This window comes from Physella acuta, unplaced genomic scaffold (genome assembly GCF_028476545.2).
Source record: "Physella acuta isolate Inbredline_101_S28 unplaced genomic scaffold, ASM2847654v3 ptg000497l, whole genome shotgun sequence".
In the NCBI taxonomy this organism is placed as follows: Eukaryota; Metazoa; Mollusca; class Gastropoda; family Physidae; genus Physella; species Physella acuta.
In genome coordinates, this window is record NW_026732016.1 from 195606 (window position 1) to 216356 (window position 20751).

The window sequence follows — 20751 nt, forward strand, 5'->3', positions numbered from 1 at the left end:
TTTTTCCTGAGACTTTTTTTCCTACAATCGTTTCTGGCTAGCCCTGCTCTAATGAAGAAAATATTTTAAAAATTCAAAGCCAATGTTGCCCTGACATGAGCGCCATATTGGAAGACAACAGACAAAAGTCTGGTCTGTAGAGGGTGGGGCATATCCGGTACATGCACTGGACGTGCCAATATGTTGGGCAGCACATGGGTTGGACTTTTAAATGACATGTTAAATGACATATTGAATGACACATAAAGTGACATATTGGAGGATACATAAAATGACATCTAGGATGACACATTAAATTAATCTTGGATGACATTAAATGACATCTAGGATGACACGTAAAATGACACGTCTTATTTTCCTTGCAGGTTAACTGACCAACAACTCGGATTGACTTTCAAACAGGTAAGTCAAACGTGTCGTTGTCGGTCACCTGTTATGTCAGTCCATGTCTACACCTTTAGACTAGTCAACGTTCAGTTATGGCAGTGTCATATAATAGGTGGTGACACAAGGTGGGCTGGTGGTGACACAAGGTGGGTTGGTACACAAGTTGGTTGATGGTGAGCTAATGTGGACCTTTCAAGTCTTAAATCAGTTTAAAAAAACCTATTAGTTCCCAACAACCGACTCTGGTACAGTGTCCACTTTTCGGGTCACTTTGTGTGTCTCTGTTCGGGTCATTATTCTGTCAACCACACTACCCTCTCGTTAAAGTATAGATGGACTACCAGCACCGGTCAAAAAGTTTTCCTCAAACACTCGTTAAACACGGTCACGTGATGCCATCTTGCCAGAGGTGGTTTGTGAGGGTGGGGTGAGTTGATTAAGGCTTGTGTGTAGCCATGGAGGTTAAACTTGTGACGGACAGGTCCAACGCTAAACTTTCTCTATCAGCTAGAGAAGACAGCGCCTCTGTGACCCGCCCATTTTCCGGCTGCCGGGTCCGTCGCTCTGCGGGCCTTATCAGATGACCGGAAGTTCGCTTGGAGAGTCAAAAGTCGAGATTACGTCATTGACCTTTCACTTCCTAGCCCGGGTTGAAATGTTGTGCACAACTTTATCGAAGACCCACAACTCTAAATAACAACTTTCGGTGACCCGCAACTTTCATTTAAACAGCGAGACTGTATCGTTCTGCGTGCAACCATCTTGTCTACGGCCAGCCGATTCATCTCCGGGCAGCCGATTCTTCTCCGGACAGCCGATTCGTCTAGTCGGACCCGGCTGTTGTACACGTCAGTGAATTATTCACACTCAGCCGCGCGAGTTTACAATCTTAAAAAGGCTTTTGTTTACACAATCTACTCGAGGATTGAACAATCCAGCCCCCCAATCACCCCACTCAATCGCCTCAAAGATTGCGACAGTGCAGCCATTGAGCCCGGGGTCCCGCTGAAACCCGGACCGTCTCCTGCATCATTTAACACCTTTCTCTCTCGCGTGCTACATAGTGCGAACGTCTCCAGCGCGCGCAGAACAAAAATCTTCCCCAAGTTGAAGGATTCGATAAGCGAAAAGCTTCTCAAGACGTCGGAGAGATGGCTATGAAATATGCATTGAAATTTGTGTTTGTTTTTAACGGAGCTTGCTAGAATATTTCTTCCATCGGACGGGCGGAGAATGAGTTTTACTTAGAGGCGCCAGGCAGTGTCGCCTTAACCAAACTGTTCTCAACAAAGGCGAGTCATTAACAATTCCATCGCTAATTTTTGTTGCGGTTCGTTGTTTTACGCTTATGGATTTTATTTTTTTGTAGTCGGGGTTTTAGCCCTCTTCCTACATAAGCTCCATTATGACTGACTACTTTAGTAAGTAGTACTTTCATCCTGCGTTCTATTTAGTTCTATAAAAAACTTATTTATTTCACTAGAGTTACGAGACACGCAGCCGTTTCACACCTTCGTGGCGATGCTTCGTTAGAGACATATCAGATACCACATATTGGTTTTCTTAAAAGTTTTAGAGATGTCTGTCGCTATCTATTCTCTTTTCTTCAGGAAAAACGACATAAATACCACCCAAACCTGCCACCCACAAACTACAAACACAAACCCCACCCATAAACTTTAACACAATCTTGCCTAAATACGAAACCTATTTTTTACCTTAAAATGCCAGGCGTCGCTTTAAGAGGAGATTTATACAGGACGCTTCGGCTATTAATAGAATGGGTGAGGTGGCAGGAAGCACGTGCCCAAGTCGCTGTTTAAAACATGGCGCTGTTTCCGGAACTTCTTAAAAAGTTCGTCTCGAGTTTTTTTTTCCTGAATTAACTTTTGATTGGTCACGCTCAGCAGATAAAAAATGGCGACGTTTGTTAAAGTCCAATGCTAGTACATGGGTCGACGTCTGATACATACGTCTAGTGGACGTCTGATACATACGTCTGTTTGGTGGACGTATGATACATACGTCTGTTTGGATGACGTTGGTGAGCTTGGTATTTCAGATAGTAGCAAGGTGAATGTCGTTGATGGCAATTTTTTCCTTGGCGCAATCCTATCATTCCAATAAACGTAATTACAACTTAGACCGATTAGAGCAAGTTATGACTGTAAGTCATCTAGCACTCACCTGACCCCAGTCACGTGACTGCTAGATGACTTCCTATTTGAGTTACCCAGACGGCTCGGGCAGGACCGGGGTGAACTCAGGGGACGTAAGCGCGGCTTGCCTCCGCTCCCTATCATCACATAGCCTACAAATTTGGAATCAAAATGACAAGAAAACAAATATTCAATTTTTTCCACATGATTAAAAAACAGAATTTCTCCGGGCAGGGGGTGGACAAGGGGGCACAACTCAAGGTAATGGAATTAAAATTAAAATCAATACTGGGATTTAATGCTGGGGATTTGCAATGATACACACAGAACGATGACGTCATCGACTATTATTTTTCCAAACGATGAAATAGGTTTTAAAAATTAAAACAATCTATCAAGCTTATTTACTTTTGATTATGTTTTCAAAAATCAATTTTTAATTACTTCCCTTGCGGATTACTCGGTTATTCCCCATATACAACAAATGTTTCAGCTTTTGTTGTCCGTGGAAGGAAAATATGCAATAGTTGTCCGACAGAGCCAAGATTTCCTTACATGCTAAAACTCCGTTTACATTTTTCTTTCGTTATCGCCACTGATTCGAAGTCTTGCTTGAAAGTACGATGTGAATAGTGACGTGAATTGTGTGAATAGTGAATGGAATTGTGTGAATAGTGACATGTTATGTGTGAATAGTGAAGTGAATTGTGTGAATAGTGAAGTGAATTGTGTGAATAGTGACGTGAATTGTGTGAATAGTGACATGTTATGTGTGAATAGTGAAGTGAATTGTGTGAATAGTGAAGTGAATTGTGTGAATAGTGAATGGAATTGTGTGAATAGTGAATGGAATTGTGTGAATAGTGAAGTGAATTGTGTGAATAGTGAATGGAATTGTGTGAATAGTGACATGTTATGTGTGAATAGTGAAGTGAATTGTGTGAATAGTGAAGTGAATTGTGTGAATAGTCAATGGAATTGTGTGAATAGTGAATGGAATTGTGTGAATAGTGAAGTGAATTGTGTGAATAGTGACGTGGAATTTTTACATTCGGGTTTTTAAAAAACCGATTGGCCAGATTTTAAGACTGCGGCCATTTTGTGGGCGGTGAAAATATTTAATGGAGTTGTCTTTTCATTACAGTAAAAGGCACGTTTTGTGTTTTATTGGTAATTCATTTTTTTGTCTGACATTTTTGCGGCCAATTTATCTGATGGTATAGGTTCACGTGTATGATGGTGTGTACGATGGTGTGTACGATGGTGTGTACGATGGTGTGTACGATGGTGTGTACGATGGTGTGTACGATAGTGTGTACGATGGTGTGTACGATGGTGTGTACGATGGTGTGTACGATGGTGTGTACGATGGTGTGTACGATGGTGTGTACGATGGTGTGTACGATAGTGTGTACGATGGTGTGTACGATGGTGTGTGTATGCTGTTGTGGATGATGGTGTGGGTTTTTATGTTTTGAACAGTTTTTGAAAAATATTCGGAGGTCACGAGTTCAAGGTCACACAGTTTGCTGACCTTTGGCCTCCTAGTCTCGTTACAGTGACGTAACAACACCACCGACAGACCCAGGCAGCAAAAACAATATTTACACATTTGTTGTCACTGAATCAGGTAAATCCAAAGATCCGTTTTCTATCGAGAGAACCAATCAATACAGATCGATCGAGATCGATGAGTTGCTACAGATCGGTGCAGTCACAACGAAGTCCCGACAACCGTTTTGTTCAATCAACAACAATTAACTCCCCTCATTGCGACCTGGAAGTGACGTCACTTGCGTTCCTTTACAGCGAGGAATATCCGGTTAACAAATTTTCGTCAAAGTCACGTGATAGAGCTTCGATGGAGAGGGGGGGGGGGGTGTAGAGCACACGTCTGCTAGCCGGAGAGTCTCGATTTTTTTATCACAGGCTCATTCAGCTCTAATAAGTACCTGACTCAAGTCAGAGAAAGTAGAGCGACTGAGTATAGGGATGGCCACTCTATCCCTTCATATGCAGAGGTCCCAGAAATACATGAATTCTACTTCGCCTGCCTCATAGACCGTAAGGTCCCTTGTACTAGCCTGACAAAATCTTGGTCGATGGTACAATAGCGTCAGTAGAGACAGCAATGTTTGGTTGGTATCTAGAAACTTCCAGACAACATGTTACCCCAGACACCACCCTACATCCGAACCACATACAGACACACATACATACATACATACAGACACAGATATACAGACGTACATACGTACAGACATACAGGCACGGCGACACACAGAAGCGATGCTCTCATTTGTGACCTATTGGTAAAGTCTTTTTTTTTCAACTCACGATGACGTCAGAAGCCTACGCGGACCACGTCATTTTACTCACAAGTCAACATGGCTGAAAGGGCGGTAACTCGATAGCGCCAGTTCTCTTCCCTAACCCCCACTGATCTCCCTTTAATATTTGTGGACAGTGTAAACTAGAGGGGCGGGGGGACGTGTCCCCAGCCTCCTCTCCCCTACATAGTCATAGAATGTGCTTTTCTAATCACGAAATAGATGGAGCTGTACCACCCCCCCACCCCCACCCCCCACCGCCCCGTGTAGGAGCCTGACTTAAGAGCATCTGTAGCACACAAGCTAGGGGTCGACTGGAGATCGCGAGGCCGTGACAGCGCATGCCGGAAACTGTTCCTCCTGCATGATCAACATTGCTTCAGATCTTGAGACCTCGTCCAAAGTTCAAGGTCGATGGACAACTTGCTTCTTGATACAGCCTTTCTGGAAGGGTCAAGAGGGGTCAGCTCAGTTGACCTTCACCACTACGTCATTTGACCTTAGCCACTAGTGAAGAAAAAACCGCAGACATTACATGTAGAACGTAGCGAACATCTTGGAAATTAAATTGTTTGTCTGAACATTTCTGTCGTCGGAATTTTTTTTCTTCTCTAGGTTGCTTCTCCTTTTTAGGCTCGAATCTGACTGTTGAAACGTTTATCTGGTAATAACAGTAATTGTAGGAGTTTTTACTACTTTATTCTTGGGTTGTGTATGTAATCATTACAGTAATTGTAGAAGTCTTCTTTTCCTGGGTTGTGTAAGTTATCATTACAGTAATTGTAGAAGTCTTCTTTTCCTGGGTTGTGTAAGTTATGATCATTATCTCAGCGGTTCCATCTGTAGATGTAGGTACCGATGTTTGCTGTTGTTCTGTCTAGCGACGGTGGGTGTAGGAAGGTCACCTTTAGTGTTATACTTGTCACAACATTACAAGTTTCACCACGCAAAAAATAAATCTTAAGAAAACTACGCCGTCTCGCAAGTCCCAATTAATTACCCCATTTCCAAAAGATAGACAACTCAAGTATCCGAATATAGCCGCAGATGTCCAAAAGTAGCCGCAAGTTCTTGAAACGATGAAAATTGATTTTAAAACCAACAATGAAAGCTAAAGTAAGCGAGACAAGGAACCCGACTCAGTCCGAATGTCTGGAAGATTCGTCTCAATTATGTGGGCTGGTGGTACCGTGGGCCGGCCGGTGGGATGGTGGGCCGCCGTCAAGGTAAATATACCAGGTATACTTTATAAATGGCGGCTGAAATATCCACGACCGGCGGAGACAATTTGGCGAGTCAGACATATACATTCAGCTGATGAAAGTACTGTTATTCTTAAGACATGGGATCTATTCTTCACTGTATTATGGGGCGGGGGGGGGGGGGGGGGGGGGGCTAATGGATTGACAGAATTGGGAGAATTCTGCAATCAGTTAACGTGTGTGTGTTTGCCGTCAGTAGAACTACAGCACACCAACACACAGACACCAACACACACATCAACACACTAACTTACACACACACACCAATACACAGACACACTCACTAACACACACAATCAATCACCACCACACACACTAACACACACCAGAGTAATGTGTACTTAGTTGTATCAGAACTTAGGATACTACAATATTTTAAAGAATTTGTCTAAAAATCTGGATCGAGCATGATTTGTGTTTAAGACTGACATTTTTGCTCTGATCAAACATTTGAAAACTTTCGCACGGGGCTTGTACGTTTATGAGACCAAAAACCGTTTTGGTCCTGTTTGTTTTTCGTTTTCAATTAAACACTTTTTAACATTTTAATTTAACTTGTTAATTTTTTTTTCTTCTTCTTAATTTGTGGATAATCTTTAGATTCCTCTAACGTTAATCCTAATCCCCATCTAAAAAACTCGTTAATCTAGTAATATTTTATTCAAATTGTATCAGTTCTACTCAATCGACCACAAATCTGATTACTTCTTCCGGCTTTTAAATTACACGATTTCAAAATTGATTATTTACAAACGAGATTACATAAGTTAAAAAATCTAGAAAGATTCCTTGGGGTCTTTCAAATCCAAATCTTGAAAGCAAAACAAATCTAACCGGAAAACTAAGTTGGTTGTGTTGGTAAGGGGGCGGTACTCAATCAGGTTTTACAATTACAGAGGATGGTAAGGGAAACAACTCTCAAGAAAATCGATGAACTGTTATCAAATCTCTTAAGAGCGGTGACGCTACAAAAATGGCGTGTTTTAAGAACTCATTTGTCAGTTTACAAAAAAGTTGAAGTCCCGTCAGCTCAACAACTAAAAATTTTAACAGGACAATTTTTTTAGGGTAACTAACGAAGCCACGTTTAATTGACTACGCCCTGAGTAGGATTTTGTTACATTATTATATACTTAATATAATTAATTTAAACCATCTAGTTTGAGGATTGAACGGCTGTTCTATCAACAGTCGGCCAACACGAACGTCGCCACTTAGCACCCATACAGCACCTGCTAGGACGTAGCACTTAGCACATGTTAGGGACTCGTTCTGAAATCGTCTGCGACGGTTCCAGCCAAACCTGGAATTGTGGCCTCACAGTGGCCGGCTAATGTCCATCGCAATCTGTGGGAGACAGAACCTTTGTGACGTCGGCATTTGAAAGTACAGGAAGGTCACCAAGGTTGTGCTCAAGGACGAACTAGAGGACTCAAACCCCAGACCCGAACCCGCGACTTTCGGGTTTGCAAAAATGCTGTCCTATGTTGTAAAGCATGTTGCTGCATCACTTGTTGAATATTCACTGTTGTAAATCAGAATCAGAAGTCGTTACCCTGGAATATAAGCGCTGGTTCAGATGTCCCTAACAGCCATGCGACCTGGACTGGTCAGACAAGGTGACCATTGTCAACACACCCTCACAAACCGCCTCAATCAGACGACATTCAACGATTCCAAGTTAATTCAAATTTGATTTTAGAAACGGTTTTAAAATACTTGAGAAATCAGAAGGCTTCCTTTAATTAATTCTTTAATGCTGTGTTCTTCAAGATAAAAAATGGCTTGAATTTTGCCTTAATCCGTCCAAAACAAAATCATTCATTTGGTATGAGAGAACAAATCAATCTAGCAGGTTTATTTTTAGCTTGTAAAGTAGGTGACTGGGTGACCTCTTGGTATTGCACATCTCGAGATGATGAATACTTGCATATCTGGCGATATGGGGGGACTTTTTGTACTGGTTTAGCTGTGAGTACAGCCACAGCTAGCTGTGAGTACAGCCACACAGCTAGCTGTTTATACAGCTATGGCTAGCTGTTCGTTCAGCCACCTCTAGTCCGAGAAATATGTGTTCACAATGTGACAGCTCTAGTTACAGCCCTGTTCTACAGCATTTGCTGTATAAAAATTACACGACAGCCGAATTGTGTCTTGTGTGTATGTCGGTCAACTGTGATGAACCAACTTACATAGCTAGATTGTGACTGACAACTGGATGTGTCAGTTGACAGGCAGTATCTGACAGGCAGTATCTGACAGGCACTACTTGACAGTATCTTCAGGCTAACTCACAGGCTATATCTGACAGGCAGTATTTGACAAGTACTGTTAGATCATTGTCTTCTAATATTTGAGATTATTTTATGTGTCTAAGTATACTTTAAAATCCTTTGCCTCTAACACATACACTGTGCTTTTTATATATTAGGATGCGTTCATTTTAAATTTGTTCCATTAATCCATTAATTAGTAATAATGGCATCCGCGTGAATTAACACACAATTAAAACACTAATTGATCTCTGACTCACAACTTTCTTACTCCCACACTACTCCCACGCTCAATACACACACCCACACACACACCTCACACACCCAACTCTCTCTCTCACACACACACACCCCTCACACATTCCCATTCACTCCCACACCCCTCACACATTCCCATTCACTCCCACACACACCAACACTACTCCCACCCCACTCACACACAATCTCCACACTGCCACCAACTTCCACTCACCCCTCCCCCCACCCCCACGGTGGAACAGAATATTTTGACAAACTGGAACTTCAGCGTCATAAAAAAGCTGGCCAGCCTTGCACAATGCCTGACGTATGACTGTCTGTCAGGGTTTGATGGATGGGTCAGCTGAGCCTCGACTGTCGTCTGCGAGAGTCTGGCGAGCCATCAATAGCTGGTGGCTCCGTGTTGGTGGCCCCGTGTTGCTGGCTCCGTGTCGGTGGCCCCCGTGTTGGTGGCCCTGTGTTGGTGGCCCTGTGTTGGTGGCCCCGTGTCGGTGGCCCCGTGTCGGTGGCCCCGTGTCGGTGGCCCCGTGTCGGTGGCCCCGTGTCGGTGGCCCCGTGTCGGTGGCCCCGTGTCGGTGGCCCCGTGTCGGTGGCCCCGTGTCGGTGGCCCCGTGTCGGTGGCCCCGTGTCGGTGGCCCCGTGTCGGTGGCCCCGTGTCGGTGGTTCTATGTTCTCTCTGGCAGTAGAAGGACTGCCAGGTGTGACGTCACAACACGAGATCATCCGGGTTACAGTTATCACAACACCAACACAACCTTCGGAGTATGATGTCACTTCATGCGGAAACGATCTCAGTGGCGTACCACCGTGCGCGAGGGATGGAAAGAGAAAGGGGTAGGGAGAAGGAGAGAGCAGAGTTTCTTCCAGGCATCTTTTCAAGGAGGCTGAGCCTCCCCCCCCCCCCCCCCCCCGAAGAAAGTCTACCGCCCCCCAAAAGAAATGAAATTAATATAGAAAATATATACTTTTAACAGTGTCCGCTTTCATGTTATATATTCTTTTGACCGATTAGATGTTGAGAGGACCTATAGCAAAGATAAAATAAAACTGATTTTCACTAAAGACACTAATGCACTTACACACATGACATGTTGTAGTTATTTGTTTTAATTGAAAAAAAAACCTTTTTTTTTCAAAATCCAAACTGGCCAGCAATGAGTATCCTATGTTCGTATTTTGTGTTTGTGTATATATATATATATATATATATATATATATATATATATATATATATATATATATATATATATATATATATATATATATATATATATATATATATATATATATATATATATATATATGGGGGGGGGGCTAAAAAAATTTTTGCGGGGTGGCCCTTTTTTTCTAGTCCTGCCACTGGATGTAGGCCGGGTTTGTCAAAGATCTGCAGCGTCTCTAGCTCGCCAAAGATTGACCGTTGGTCACAGGGACTTACTTAAGCGTGAGATAACAACTTTTACATAACCCAACTAAAATTCTCATCAATTATCTAGTGGAAATGTTGTATCATATCCCGTGGGAGTTTTAGCTAATGGTGTCAGTATTTGAGTCGGGTTGTAAGTCGGTTTATTGTGTCCTAATTCATCTGTCTACACCGACTCGAGTAAAGCTCAAGCGAAAGGTCTTCGTTGGATGGAGACCCCGGGGGCTGCAAGTGGGGCTGTCCACACGCGGACACTGACCACACGATACCTGGACATGCCAGTTCACAGAAAATATTAAACACGCGTACTCTACTTCATCTGCACATTTAACTGCTATGGGTGAAATACAAATTTAAAAATAAAAATAATTCCAAATACCTAGGGCTAAAAAGAAAGAAATTTAATGAAGACGTTTTTAGGGATGTTTTAAAATTGTAAACTTTTCTAAAATATACAGGTGTATCGTATCGCTTGAAAACAAAATTATACTGTATCATTTTATAATGGTAAACATATGCAAACCTATATCCAAACACTTATGTTGTATTCTTACCACAACTGTCCTTTAGAGTTGTCCTAATATCCTAACCACCGTTGTCCTTATATCCTAACCAACGTTGTCCTTATATCCTAACCACCGTTGTCCTTTATATCCCAACCAGGGCTGTTTCTACCTCTACTGATCCCTACATCAAACACCATATTTCTCCACTCTACCTCTACTGATCCCTACATCAAACACCATATTTCTCCACACGAGTTTTAATTATCTCCCCTCTCAGGGGCGGTTATCCACCATTTGACCTTTGCTCACAGCCTTTGCAACGGGCAAGATTTTTCAATCTCGGTATGTGTGTAGGGGGGGGGGGGGGTGGTAAGGGCGGGGTTCGGGGAGTAAGGGTGTAAAGGGTTGGGAGGGTGGAGGATGGAATATACAACCGGAAGATAAAAATAAAAAGTTGAAATGTTAAAATAGTTTAATGTTTCCTAGATGATTACTTTAAAACCGAGTGTTGGGAAATAGTGATATATTAGGGTCGTTGGTCTTATGTTTAATGGAGAGTACTGAGTATAAGTGACTGGTATTAGTGGGGGGGGGGTATGTTGGGTGCTTGCCTTGTTCATATATTAGAAAGTTAATAAGACACACACACACACATATATATATATATATATATATATATATATATATATATATATATATATATATATATATATATATATAAATATATATATATATATATATATATATATATATATATATATATATATATATATATATATATATATATATATATATATATGTGTTTGTCTAATAAAGCCTATAAAAGACTGTATAAATAGCTAACCAAGTTTCCTGTAAGAAACCAGTAAAGGTTCCAATTAACTCCCCTGCTGTGATGACGTAGCCAACACAAAACGATGACGTAGAAAGCTGTACTCTTGTCAGACGCAAACCAAATGTGATCACCATTCAAGAAACAAGGACAGGTTGGTCAATACGCTGATGACACTTTTTCTGAGTGTCTGGTTAGAAAGGTTAGCGGGGGGGGGGGGGAGAGATTCGTGGGGCGGGGCATTAGAAGAGGGCAAAAGGTTAATGACTGTAATATTTCTATAACCGAATCAAGAGAGACAACTCAAGAAATGTATCAAGTCGGAATTGAGTTTTGATTCAAGTTTTTCAAGTGGTGTTATTCTACCGGCGGAGACTTACACTGACCTATTTACCGCAATGTTGGTTGGTTGTTGGCTGGTGACGTAGGTACTAAGGCCACGTGACCTGCCGCTCACCATGCCAGCTGTTTAAGGCGTGGGCAGACGAGAATAGAGCAGACGACAGCAGATATTTCTAGCTCCATCCAGACGACCTAACAATACCCGGATGTTGACCCTGGGAGCGTGACTCTCTCTTTCCCCGTCTGTAAGGTAAACTCCCCCCCCCCCCCCACACACACACATTAATCAAAGATTTCCCCCACCCGCCGACAAAAATTAAAAGAGTCAAACAAAATGGCCGACTTAAAGCCGCGTCTATTCTCATCGCGCCGCCATTAATTTGCATCAACTTCCGGTTCAAGGTCGTTGTCTACTAGCTCCTGGCTGACAAGGACAAACAAACAAGGCATCAGGTGAGGGGGGGGGGAAATCTTAGGTAGAATTAGGTGAGGGGGGGTTCTTAGGTAGAATCAGGTGAAGGGGGGCGTCTTAGGTAGAATTAGGTGAGGGGGGGTCTTAGGTAGAATCAGGTGACGGGGTGGGGGGACAAATTTAGCATTAGATAGTTAAGGTTGAGAAAAAAGTCATTAGTGGCCGTTTCGAATTTTAGAAAATCACCTCAGAACCTCTAAACCCACCAAATGGCATGGCCGTGAAGATGGAGTAAGTTAGTAGAACCGTTAATGTGGAGTCATTTAGAGCCAACGTTTCAGGTTCAACCACTGGTTGTACCCTGACCTTGGCCTGTGGATTAACGCTTTAAGAGCTGCGCCATCATTTCCCCCACACACATACAGACACGTCGACTCTGCTCCACCTACACCGCCACGTGTCCAACCCACCCTCCTACAAGCCACATGCACCAGTTCTCACTCTAATCACTCCACAGTGAGTAGTGTAGGCTACTCAAGGCTACCCAGGGCTACCCAAGGCTACATCCCGGCTAGGATACTCTGACGTATTCACGGCTACATCCGTCTGCCTAAAGGATTAAACAATTTCAATAAGCAAAACATATTTGTGTGGTGCTGGATCCCTTACCCCCCCCCCCCCCCCCATATCATATAATCCCTATCCGCTGCCGGATTGATTTCAAATTAGTATAACACTCTAAGCCTACAAATCTTCAACATAACGCTATAAAGAGAAAAAAAATCGTCACTAAATCTGGCTTAAAAGGGAGAGAATTACACGAGATAGATAAATAGAGTTACATCCCCTGCTTAAGCAATGAGTTATTAATAGAACGTGCCCGCAAGAAGCCATCCAAGTCGTAAACTGCTTATCTGTTTTGTAAATTGAGGATCTATTGATTTTTGCATGCAGAGAATTTGATAATTATCATATTTCGCCAAAAGCTATTTAAACAGAGGGCTGAGTTCTTAGGATTTTTTGGAAATTTATGAATTTCTTTTAATTAATTAATTATGGTAAGTAGGTTAAATTGTTAATTAGGGGTTAATCTTTCTGCTAATTGGGTGATTTGGTGAGGACAAAACCGATTGTAGTATAATAAAAAAATGTCGATTTCTGTTTAAAAAAACAATGTCCACTTGGCCATGACTTAAGACTCCATTCAGACTTGAACAACTTTCAGTCATAAAACGACAATGTTTGAAACTCAACAATTTTGAAAACAAAAGTAACATTTTTTGCTATTGTCTGCTTTCTTGTATATCTATACTAGAATATATATTATTGATATATATATATATATATATATATATATATATATATATATATATATATATATATATATATATATATATATATATATATATATATATATATATATATATCAATATGCATATATGCATATATGTATATTCAAATCCACGCACACAATATTTACAAATACACACACACACACATGCACACACAAGTCTACAGAATATATGAAATGCAACAAACATTCTCTACATATTATGAGTCGGGTCCACCATTCAAACAGGTGTTTCGACATACGGCCTCCGTCAGAATCCGCAAACAAACAAGTTTACCGCCGTAATGTTGCCATCCTTCCATGCCCTGCAGAACCGTTACTGCGCATGTCACCATATCACGTGCAGCCTCGGTGTGAGAAATGTTTTCATTGAAGAAACGCAGAAAACGGACGATTACAGTCGGGTTAAAAACTTGGGGCGTGTTTTTTACGGAACAAACCCAGCCCACACAAGACGGGGTGTTTTTGTTTAATCAGGGACCGTTGAATTAACGGCTTCCATGATCCGGGCCTCTCGCGGACAATTTGGGTGATTCGATTTGTGCACGTGACTCCCTTGTGGTGAGCAGTTCACGGAATTATTTCTATCTAGCTGAGACTCGGCGAGTCGTGATGACGCAAGCTGGGTTGGAGTTACCGGGCCTGGAACCCGCGCCATCTCATGACTTGAGACATTTATTCAACTAAATATGTAACCCTAACCCTAACCCGCGCCATCTCATGACTTGAGACATTTATTCAACTAAATATCCTCGAATTTTTTTTTTACATACAGGGGTTATTTATTTTATGCGAGTTTTGTTATTATTTTAACAGTAAATTTACTGATCTATGACGTCATCAACAATTGTTTCAAGATTTTAAAGGTCGGGCGAATCAATAATGAACTAGCACTAATTAATTAGCACAGTGAGGTGAGTGGTTCATCAATTTAAGGAACATCATAGTATTAATTACACTCAACTAATAACTTGTAAAATAACACGAGTTTTTTTTTTTCTACTTGCGAAAATTTCAGCGAAAATAAAAATTCAGAACTTCCAACAAGTTAATTAATCATGTCGTCTAGAATGGGGTGTGGAAAGTGCTTGTGACGTTTCGTCACATTTTTACATTTGAGTCACATTTTTACATTTGAGTCACATTTTTACATTTGAGTCACATTTTTACATTTGAGTCACATTTTTACATATGAGTCACAATTTAGTCGTATTTTAAAAATTAATTGAGGCATGAGGATTTTATTTTGCTGATTTGATCGACCTAACCAAGTCACCGCACGGAAAAATGTGCGCATCCAAAAATAGACTCCGGAAAAAACGAGTTGATTAGATGCGTCCCAATGTTCCCCACAAAATGCACAAAAACTTTTTAATCACGACCAAGTCGTCTGCTGTAAGGGATTGATTGGTTTCGGTAATCAACAAAAATAAAAGACATTTGGAAAGTGCTAATTTAAGAAAATTACGGTTAGGTCGCTGCGCAGTGTCCAAAGTTTCAAGAAATCAATTCGTTGGCGTCGTTTTCTGATTGGCGCAATTCTTCTCTCTAGCAACTGTGTGTCGTTGTAGCGACAGACGGCCATCTAGTGTGTGACACACGGCCAACTTGTGTGACATACGGCCAACTTGTGTGACATACGGCCAACTTGTGTGACACACGCCAACTTGTCTGACACACGGCCAACTTGTGTGACACACGGCCAACTTGTGTGACACACGTCCAACTTGTGTGACACACGGCCAACTTGTGTGAAACACGGACCTCTAGTGTGTGACACACGGCCAACTTGTGTGACACACGGCCCACTGTGACACACGGCCAACTTGTGTGACACACGGCCAACTTGTGTGACACACGGCCCACTAGTGTCTGACACACGGCCAACTTGTGTGACACACGGCCAACTTGTGTGAAACACGGACCTCTAGTGTGTGACACACGGCCAACTTGTGTGACACACGGCCAACTTGTGTGACACACGGCCAACTTGTGTGACACACGGCCAACTTGTGTGACACACGGCCAACTAGTGTGAAACACGGACCTCTAGTGTGTGACACACGGCCAACTTGTCTGACACACGGCCAACTTGTGTGACACACGGCCAACTTGTGTGACACACGGCCAACTTGTGTGACACACGGCCAACTTGTGTGAAACACGGACCTCTAGTGTGTGACACACGGCCAACTTGTGTGACACACGGCCCACTGTGACACACGGCCAACTTGTGTGACACACGGCCAACTTGTGTGACACACGGCCCACTAGTGTCTGACACACGGCCAACTTGTGTGACACACGGCCAACTTGTGTGACACACGGCCCACTAGTGTCTGACACACGGCCAACTTGTGTGACACACGGCCAACTTGTGTGAAACACGGACCTCTAGTGTGTGACACACGGCCAACTTGTGTGACACACGGCCAACTTGTGTGACACACGGCCAACTTGTGTGACACACGGCCAACTTGTGTGACACACGGCGAACTTGTGTGACACACGGCCCACTGTGACACACGGACCTCTAGTGTGTGACACACGGCCAACTTGTGTGACACACGGCCAACTTGTGTGACACACGGCCAACTTGTGTGACACACGGCGAACTTGTGTGACACACGGCCCACTGTGACACACGGACCTCTAGTGTGTGACACACGGCCAACTTGTGTGACACACGGCCAACTTGTGTGACACACGGCCCACTGTGACACACGGCCAACTTGTGTGACACACGGCCAACTTGTGTGACACACGGCCAACTTGTGTGACACACGGCCAACTTGTGTGACACACGGCCAACTTGTGTGACACACGGCCAACTTGTGTGACACACGGCCAACTTGTGTGACACACGGCCCACTAGTGTGACACACGGCCAACTTGTGTGACACACGGCCCACTAGTGTGACACACGGCCAACTTGTGTGACACACGGCCCACTAGTGTGACACACGGCCAACTTGTGTGACACACGGCCCACTAGTGTGACACACGGCCAACTTGTGTGACACACGGCCCACTAGAGTGACACACGGCCAACTTGTGTGACACACGGCCCACTAGTGTGACACACGGCCAACTTGTGTGACACACGGCCAACTTGTGTGACACACGGCCCACTAGAGTGACACACGGCCAACTTGTGTGACACACGGCCCACTAGTGTGACACACGGCCCACTAGTGTGACACACGGCCAACTTGTGTGACACACGGCCCACTAGTGTGTGATACGAGCCGCCATGTCGCAACAAATGTGCTGAAATTGCACGAAAGAGAAAAACGTATTTGCACTTTAAAAAAATATTCAAATAGGATTTTTTTAGCGCAGATAATAATATCAATAATGTTTTTAAATTGGTTCAATTATTTCCTCTGCGATGCTATTCTGCATTTTATGACCATTCACAAACTTTTGAAATAAAATAAAGATTTTCAAAATGTACTGACCAAAAATGTCTCATAATGTAATAACTAGAAACTAGCAGACACATTAAAAAATTAAATGGCTGACGACGCCCTCCACTCCCGCTGTTTATTCTGTAAACAATTTTGTTGCAGTTTTAGGTCGCTGTCTGAAACAGACCATTTTTTAATTATTGATGGGCGGATCGACTTGTGTTTGTCGTGACTTTTGTTTATCGTGACTGTGACTTTTGTGTCGTGTGACTTGTGTGTGTCGTGTGACTTGTGTGTGTCGTGTGACTTGTGTGTGTCGTGTGACCTGTGTGTGTCGTGTGACCTGTGTGTCATATGACTGTGACTTGTGTCATATGACTGTGACTTGTGCTCACTAGCTCTGACCTGCCAGCACCGCCTGACGCAGGCTCCACACATCGGGTTTTCCCCATTGACTGTCACACCTGATGTACCTGCACGCACCTGTCAACGTGACGCCTTCACTGAGACTCGACCTGATCAATTACAGTCAAGCTTAATTGGCGTTAATTAATTAGCATATAATTGCTTAAAACTGGCTTGTATTGAAAAGTTTTTAAAAAGCTGCGACTATCATGTCACGTAGGTTGTGACGTCAGCAGTGTTGGCCTCTAGATGAATACAGCGCATGCGCAGATATCTGAATCGTGTTCGATTTTAGATTAATCGTTTTATTTGCCTCGTGAACAATCTAAGACTGTCTAAAAATGGCGCAACACTTGCAGACGACATATCTGAACAGACGTCAAACCGACCCCAGGGACCGTGATGGATCCCCTACCAACATAACGCCACAAAGTGGCTGAAATTTGATCCCTTTCAACTCCTGTGGGACCGGATGTGATCTGATGAGATTGAAACCGTTATCCTTTTCAATCTTTTGAAGCCCTCATCACGTGACCGGCCAGGCGGAAGTAGAGTACCCGCTACCATTTGAACAACTCTTACGTAACAAACCAACCGTCTGCCGGCGCCTCAAACGAGTTTATTCCCGGACCGGCTTAGGCTGTACGGGCGGAAAAGTTGTAAATGAAAAAAAAAAGTTGCCGGAATATTCCGGCTCATCATGACAAGACGACTTGTGGTTGTTGATTTAATCGGCTTAGCCGTCGCGTGTTTGGTGGACGTGGTCAGATTTTTCCCTCCAGATAGAGGGGCTCTGGTGCTGGGGTGTTGGTCTGTGATGTTGTTGATGTGTTGTACTTGATGGTGATGTTGTACTTGTTGGCGATGTTTTGTGCGGGATGATGTTATGTGATGCATGAAGTATGTGATGTCTGACGTCACCTTTGGATCACATAAATGAGCCACAGATTGGAGAGCCAGACATGAGTCACGGAGCCAGAGACTTGAGCCACATGTAAACCACGGCAACTCCCACACGTAGAGGTCCTACCATCCCACCCGACCTGAAGATTTTATTGCGAACGTCACGGTACGGTGAAGCAGCCTTGACCTTCCCCCCACGAAGATAAAAAACACAAAACTTCCTCAGATCTTACAAATCGTAATCACAGAACATGTTTCTAGAAAATAATTTCACTTAATTAGAAACCCCCGGGCAAACCCATCCGGCTTCCGGTTAACTCAAATCTCTGTAGCCGGTCCAGTGAGTTGCCAGGATGACGATGTCGTCGTTTCCGGTCGAGCTGCCGGCTCGTATGGCGCACAAAACGGGACGGTCACGCTTGACTTGTGGCCAGCCGGGCGTGGGGCCGTCCGTCCACGGCGCTCAATGAACCGTGTCTAAGACACGTGCTGCCATTAGCTTATAAAATAATGAACTTTTCTTTAGGGGGTGGGGGGGTTGCTTTTTTATGTCGTCAATCGTAGACATGACAGGGTCTATTTCAACCAAGTTAGCCTGTGCCCAAGTTGACCAACATACATATTTTAAAGTATCGATACTAAATATCTAAATAAATAGGCGTACCAACAATTTAATATTCGTCATATAGGCCTACTAATCTATTAATTCACCGGTAAATAAATGTTGCTACGAGTTGATGACAATTATTTGTAACCGATTACCCAAAGTGTTCATAAACGTCCGTGATTTGATAAATTGTGCTACAACGTCCAAAATTCCACGATGGTTGTAAGCGCCGACAGTATATCAAAGACACGACACAGTTAATACTTTATACAGCAAAATTAAATTATTTTTATTACAAGCTTTTATTACACTCACTTCCTCTGTCTGTCTGTCTGTCTAGATCGAAACGCCGGAGCGAAAATTCGGACACTTTTAACTGACAGATACGGTTCGTAATTGGTACGTGGGTCAAGACATGCAGACAATGCATTATGACATTAAATTTGACTTAATTGGATGCCTAATTAATTTTTTATGAATTAATTAAAATTTGGACCGAATAGTACGCAGTTCTATCCACACGCGTCATCACGGCCGTGTTGGGCGTGGAGCGAGGGGGGCTCTACGTCAAAAGCGCGTCATCACGTTCAATAGACGCGCGATGGTTTTTAGTCGGGTCAGCAGTCTAGTTCTTTACCACTAGACTACGCCATCACATAATATTTTACTGAAACGTTAGCTATAAACTTGACAGTGGTTTTTAGCCATGTAACTATTGTAAATAAAACATGTAAAGTACTGGAAAAAAATTCATTAAAAAAAAACGTTTTAATAACAAGCTTTTATGTAATACTGCACTAAAAAGTAGAAAATAAATTATACACTACTATTTAAATAACTATAAAGAAAAGCGTGGGTCTCTTCCTAAATATTAGACACTACTATTTAAATTACTATAGAGAAAAGCGTGGGTCTCTTCCTAAATATTCGTAAAGGTATCCAATAGATACTAAAGTGACCCACGCTTTTCTTTATAGTAATTTAAATAGTAGTGTATAATTTATTTTCAACTTTTTAGTGCATTATTACATAAAAGCTTGTTATGAATTTTTTTTTGTTCTTAATTCAACAGTTGACTAAGTCAAACTAACTCTTTTCTTCTTCTTCGTTCTTAATTATTAGTGTTGAAGGGGATCGAGATTTATCTGCCAGTGGGTTTGAACTCGAGACTGTTCGAATGTATCAACAATGAGCTTTTTGCCGACTCGACCACGCCTCCAACACAATTAAGCGTTACGTGTCAACTGATTATGCGCCATTGAGGCCATTGACTCCGATTTCAGCCTGCTTTTCTTTTTGGATTTGCTTCCATAGCCTTTGTCCAACCAAGAACAAACTACAAGGCAGCAGTTGTTTAATTTTGGAGTTGTCTCTCCTAGAAGAATGGCTGTCCCCATCTAACGAGCCTCATCTGCCCGAGGGTTCGAACTCGAGACTTTTCGGTTTGGCAACCATGAGCTTTACCGACTCGAACACGCCGAACTAACGTTTTACTTTTGAAAAAGCTCGGGCAGGTAAAAGTGGGGTAAATTTCCATAAAAATGTTTCATTGTCTCACCAATGTGGACGGACAAATCAATCAAGCTTTTTGGGTAGCTGCGAGACAATTTAATAAAATTTTGTTGAAACCTTTCAGTTAAAATCCGCTACTCGCATCAGTAAAATCGGCTACATGAACCAGTTAAAATTAGCTACACGTAGCATTTAATACGACTGCACTAGTACATCGTCACAAAGGGAAGATAACTACAAATATTCTGATGTAATCACTGACCGGGCCGCTGGGTTGTCGCCCGTTATGCCCCGAACACAACTCTGTATCTCGCTGTTTGTCAGGGACCATAACTCGATAATCGTTGAGATTAGTTCTCTCCCTTTGAACTCCATC

The 20751-nt window shown here is 42.7% G+C and overlaps 2 protein-coding genes across 3 annotated transcripts in view; one reads left to right on the forward strand and one right to left on the reverse strand.

The window, feature by feature from the left end:
• Positions 1-362: 362 nt before the first annotated feature.
• The window catches only part of LOC131944551 (enterin neuropeptides), a 29044-nt gene continuing 8655 nt past the window's right edge, over positions 363-20751 (forward strand). For both annotated transcript variants that reach the window (XM_059305231.1, XM_059305232.1), the window contains exon 1: positions 363-402. The gene's annotated coding sequence lies outside the window, so the exon portion shown is untranslated. The remainder of the gene's footprint in view (positions 403-20751) is intronic.
• LOC131944571 (proline-rich proteoglycan 2-like) lies at positions 9009-9392 on the reverse strand. The gene has a single exon (XM_059305259.1). It carries the CDS (start codon positions 9390-9392, stop codon positions 9009-9011), a length of 384 nt encoding a protein of 127 aa, XP_059161242.1.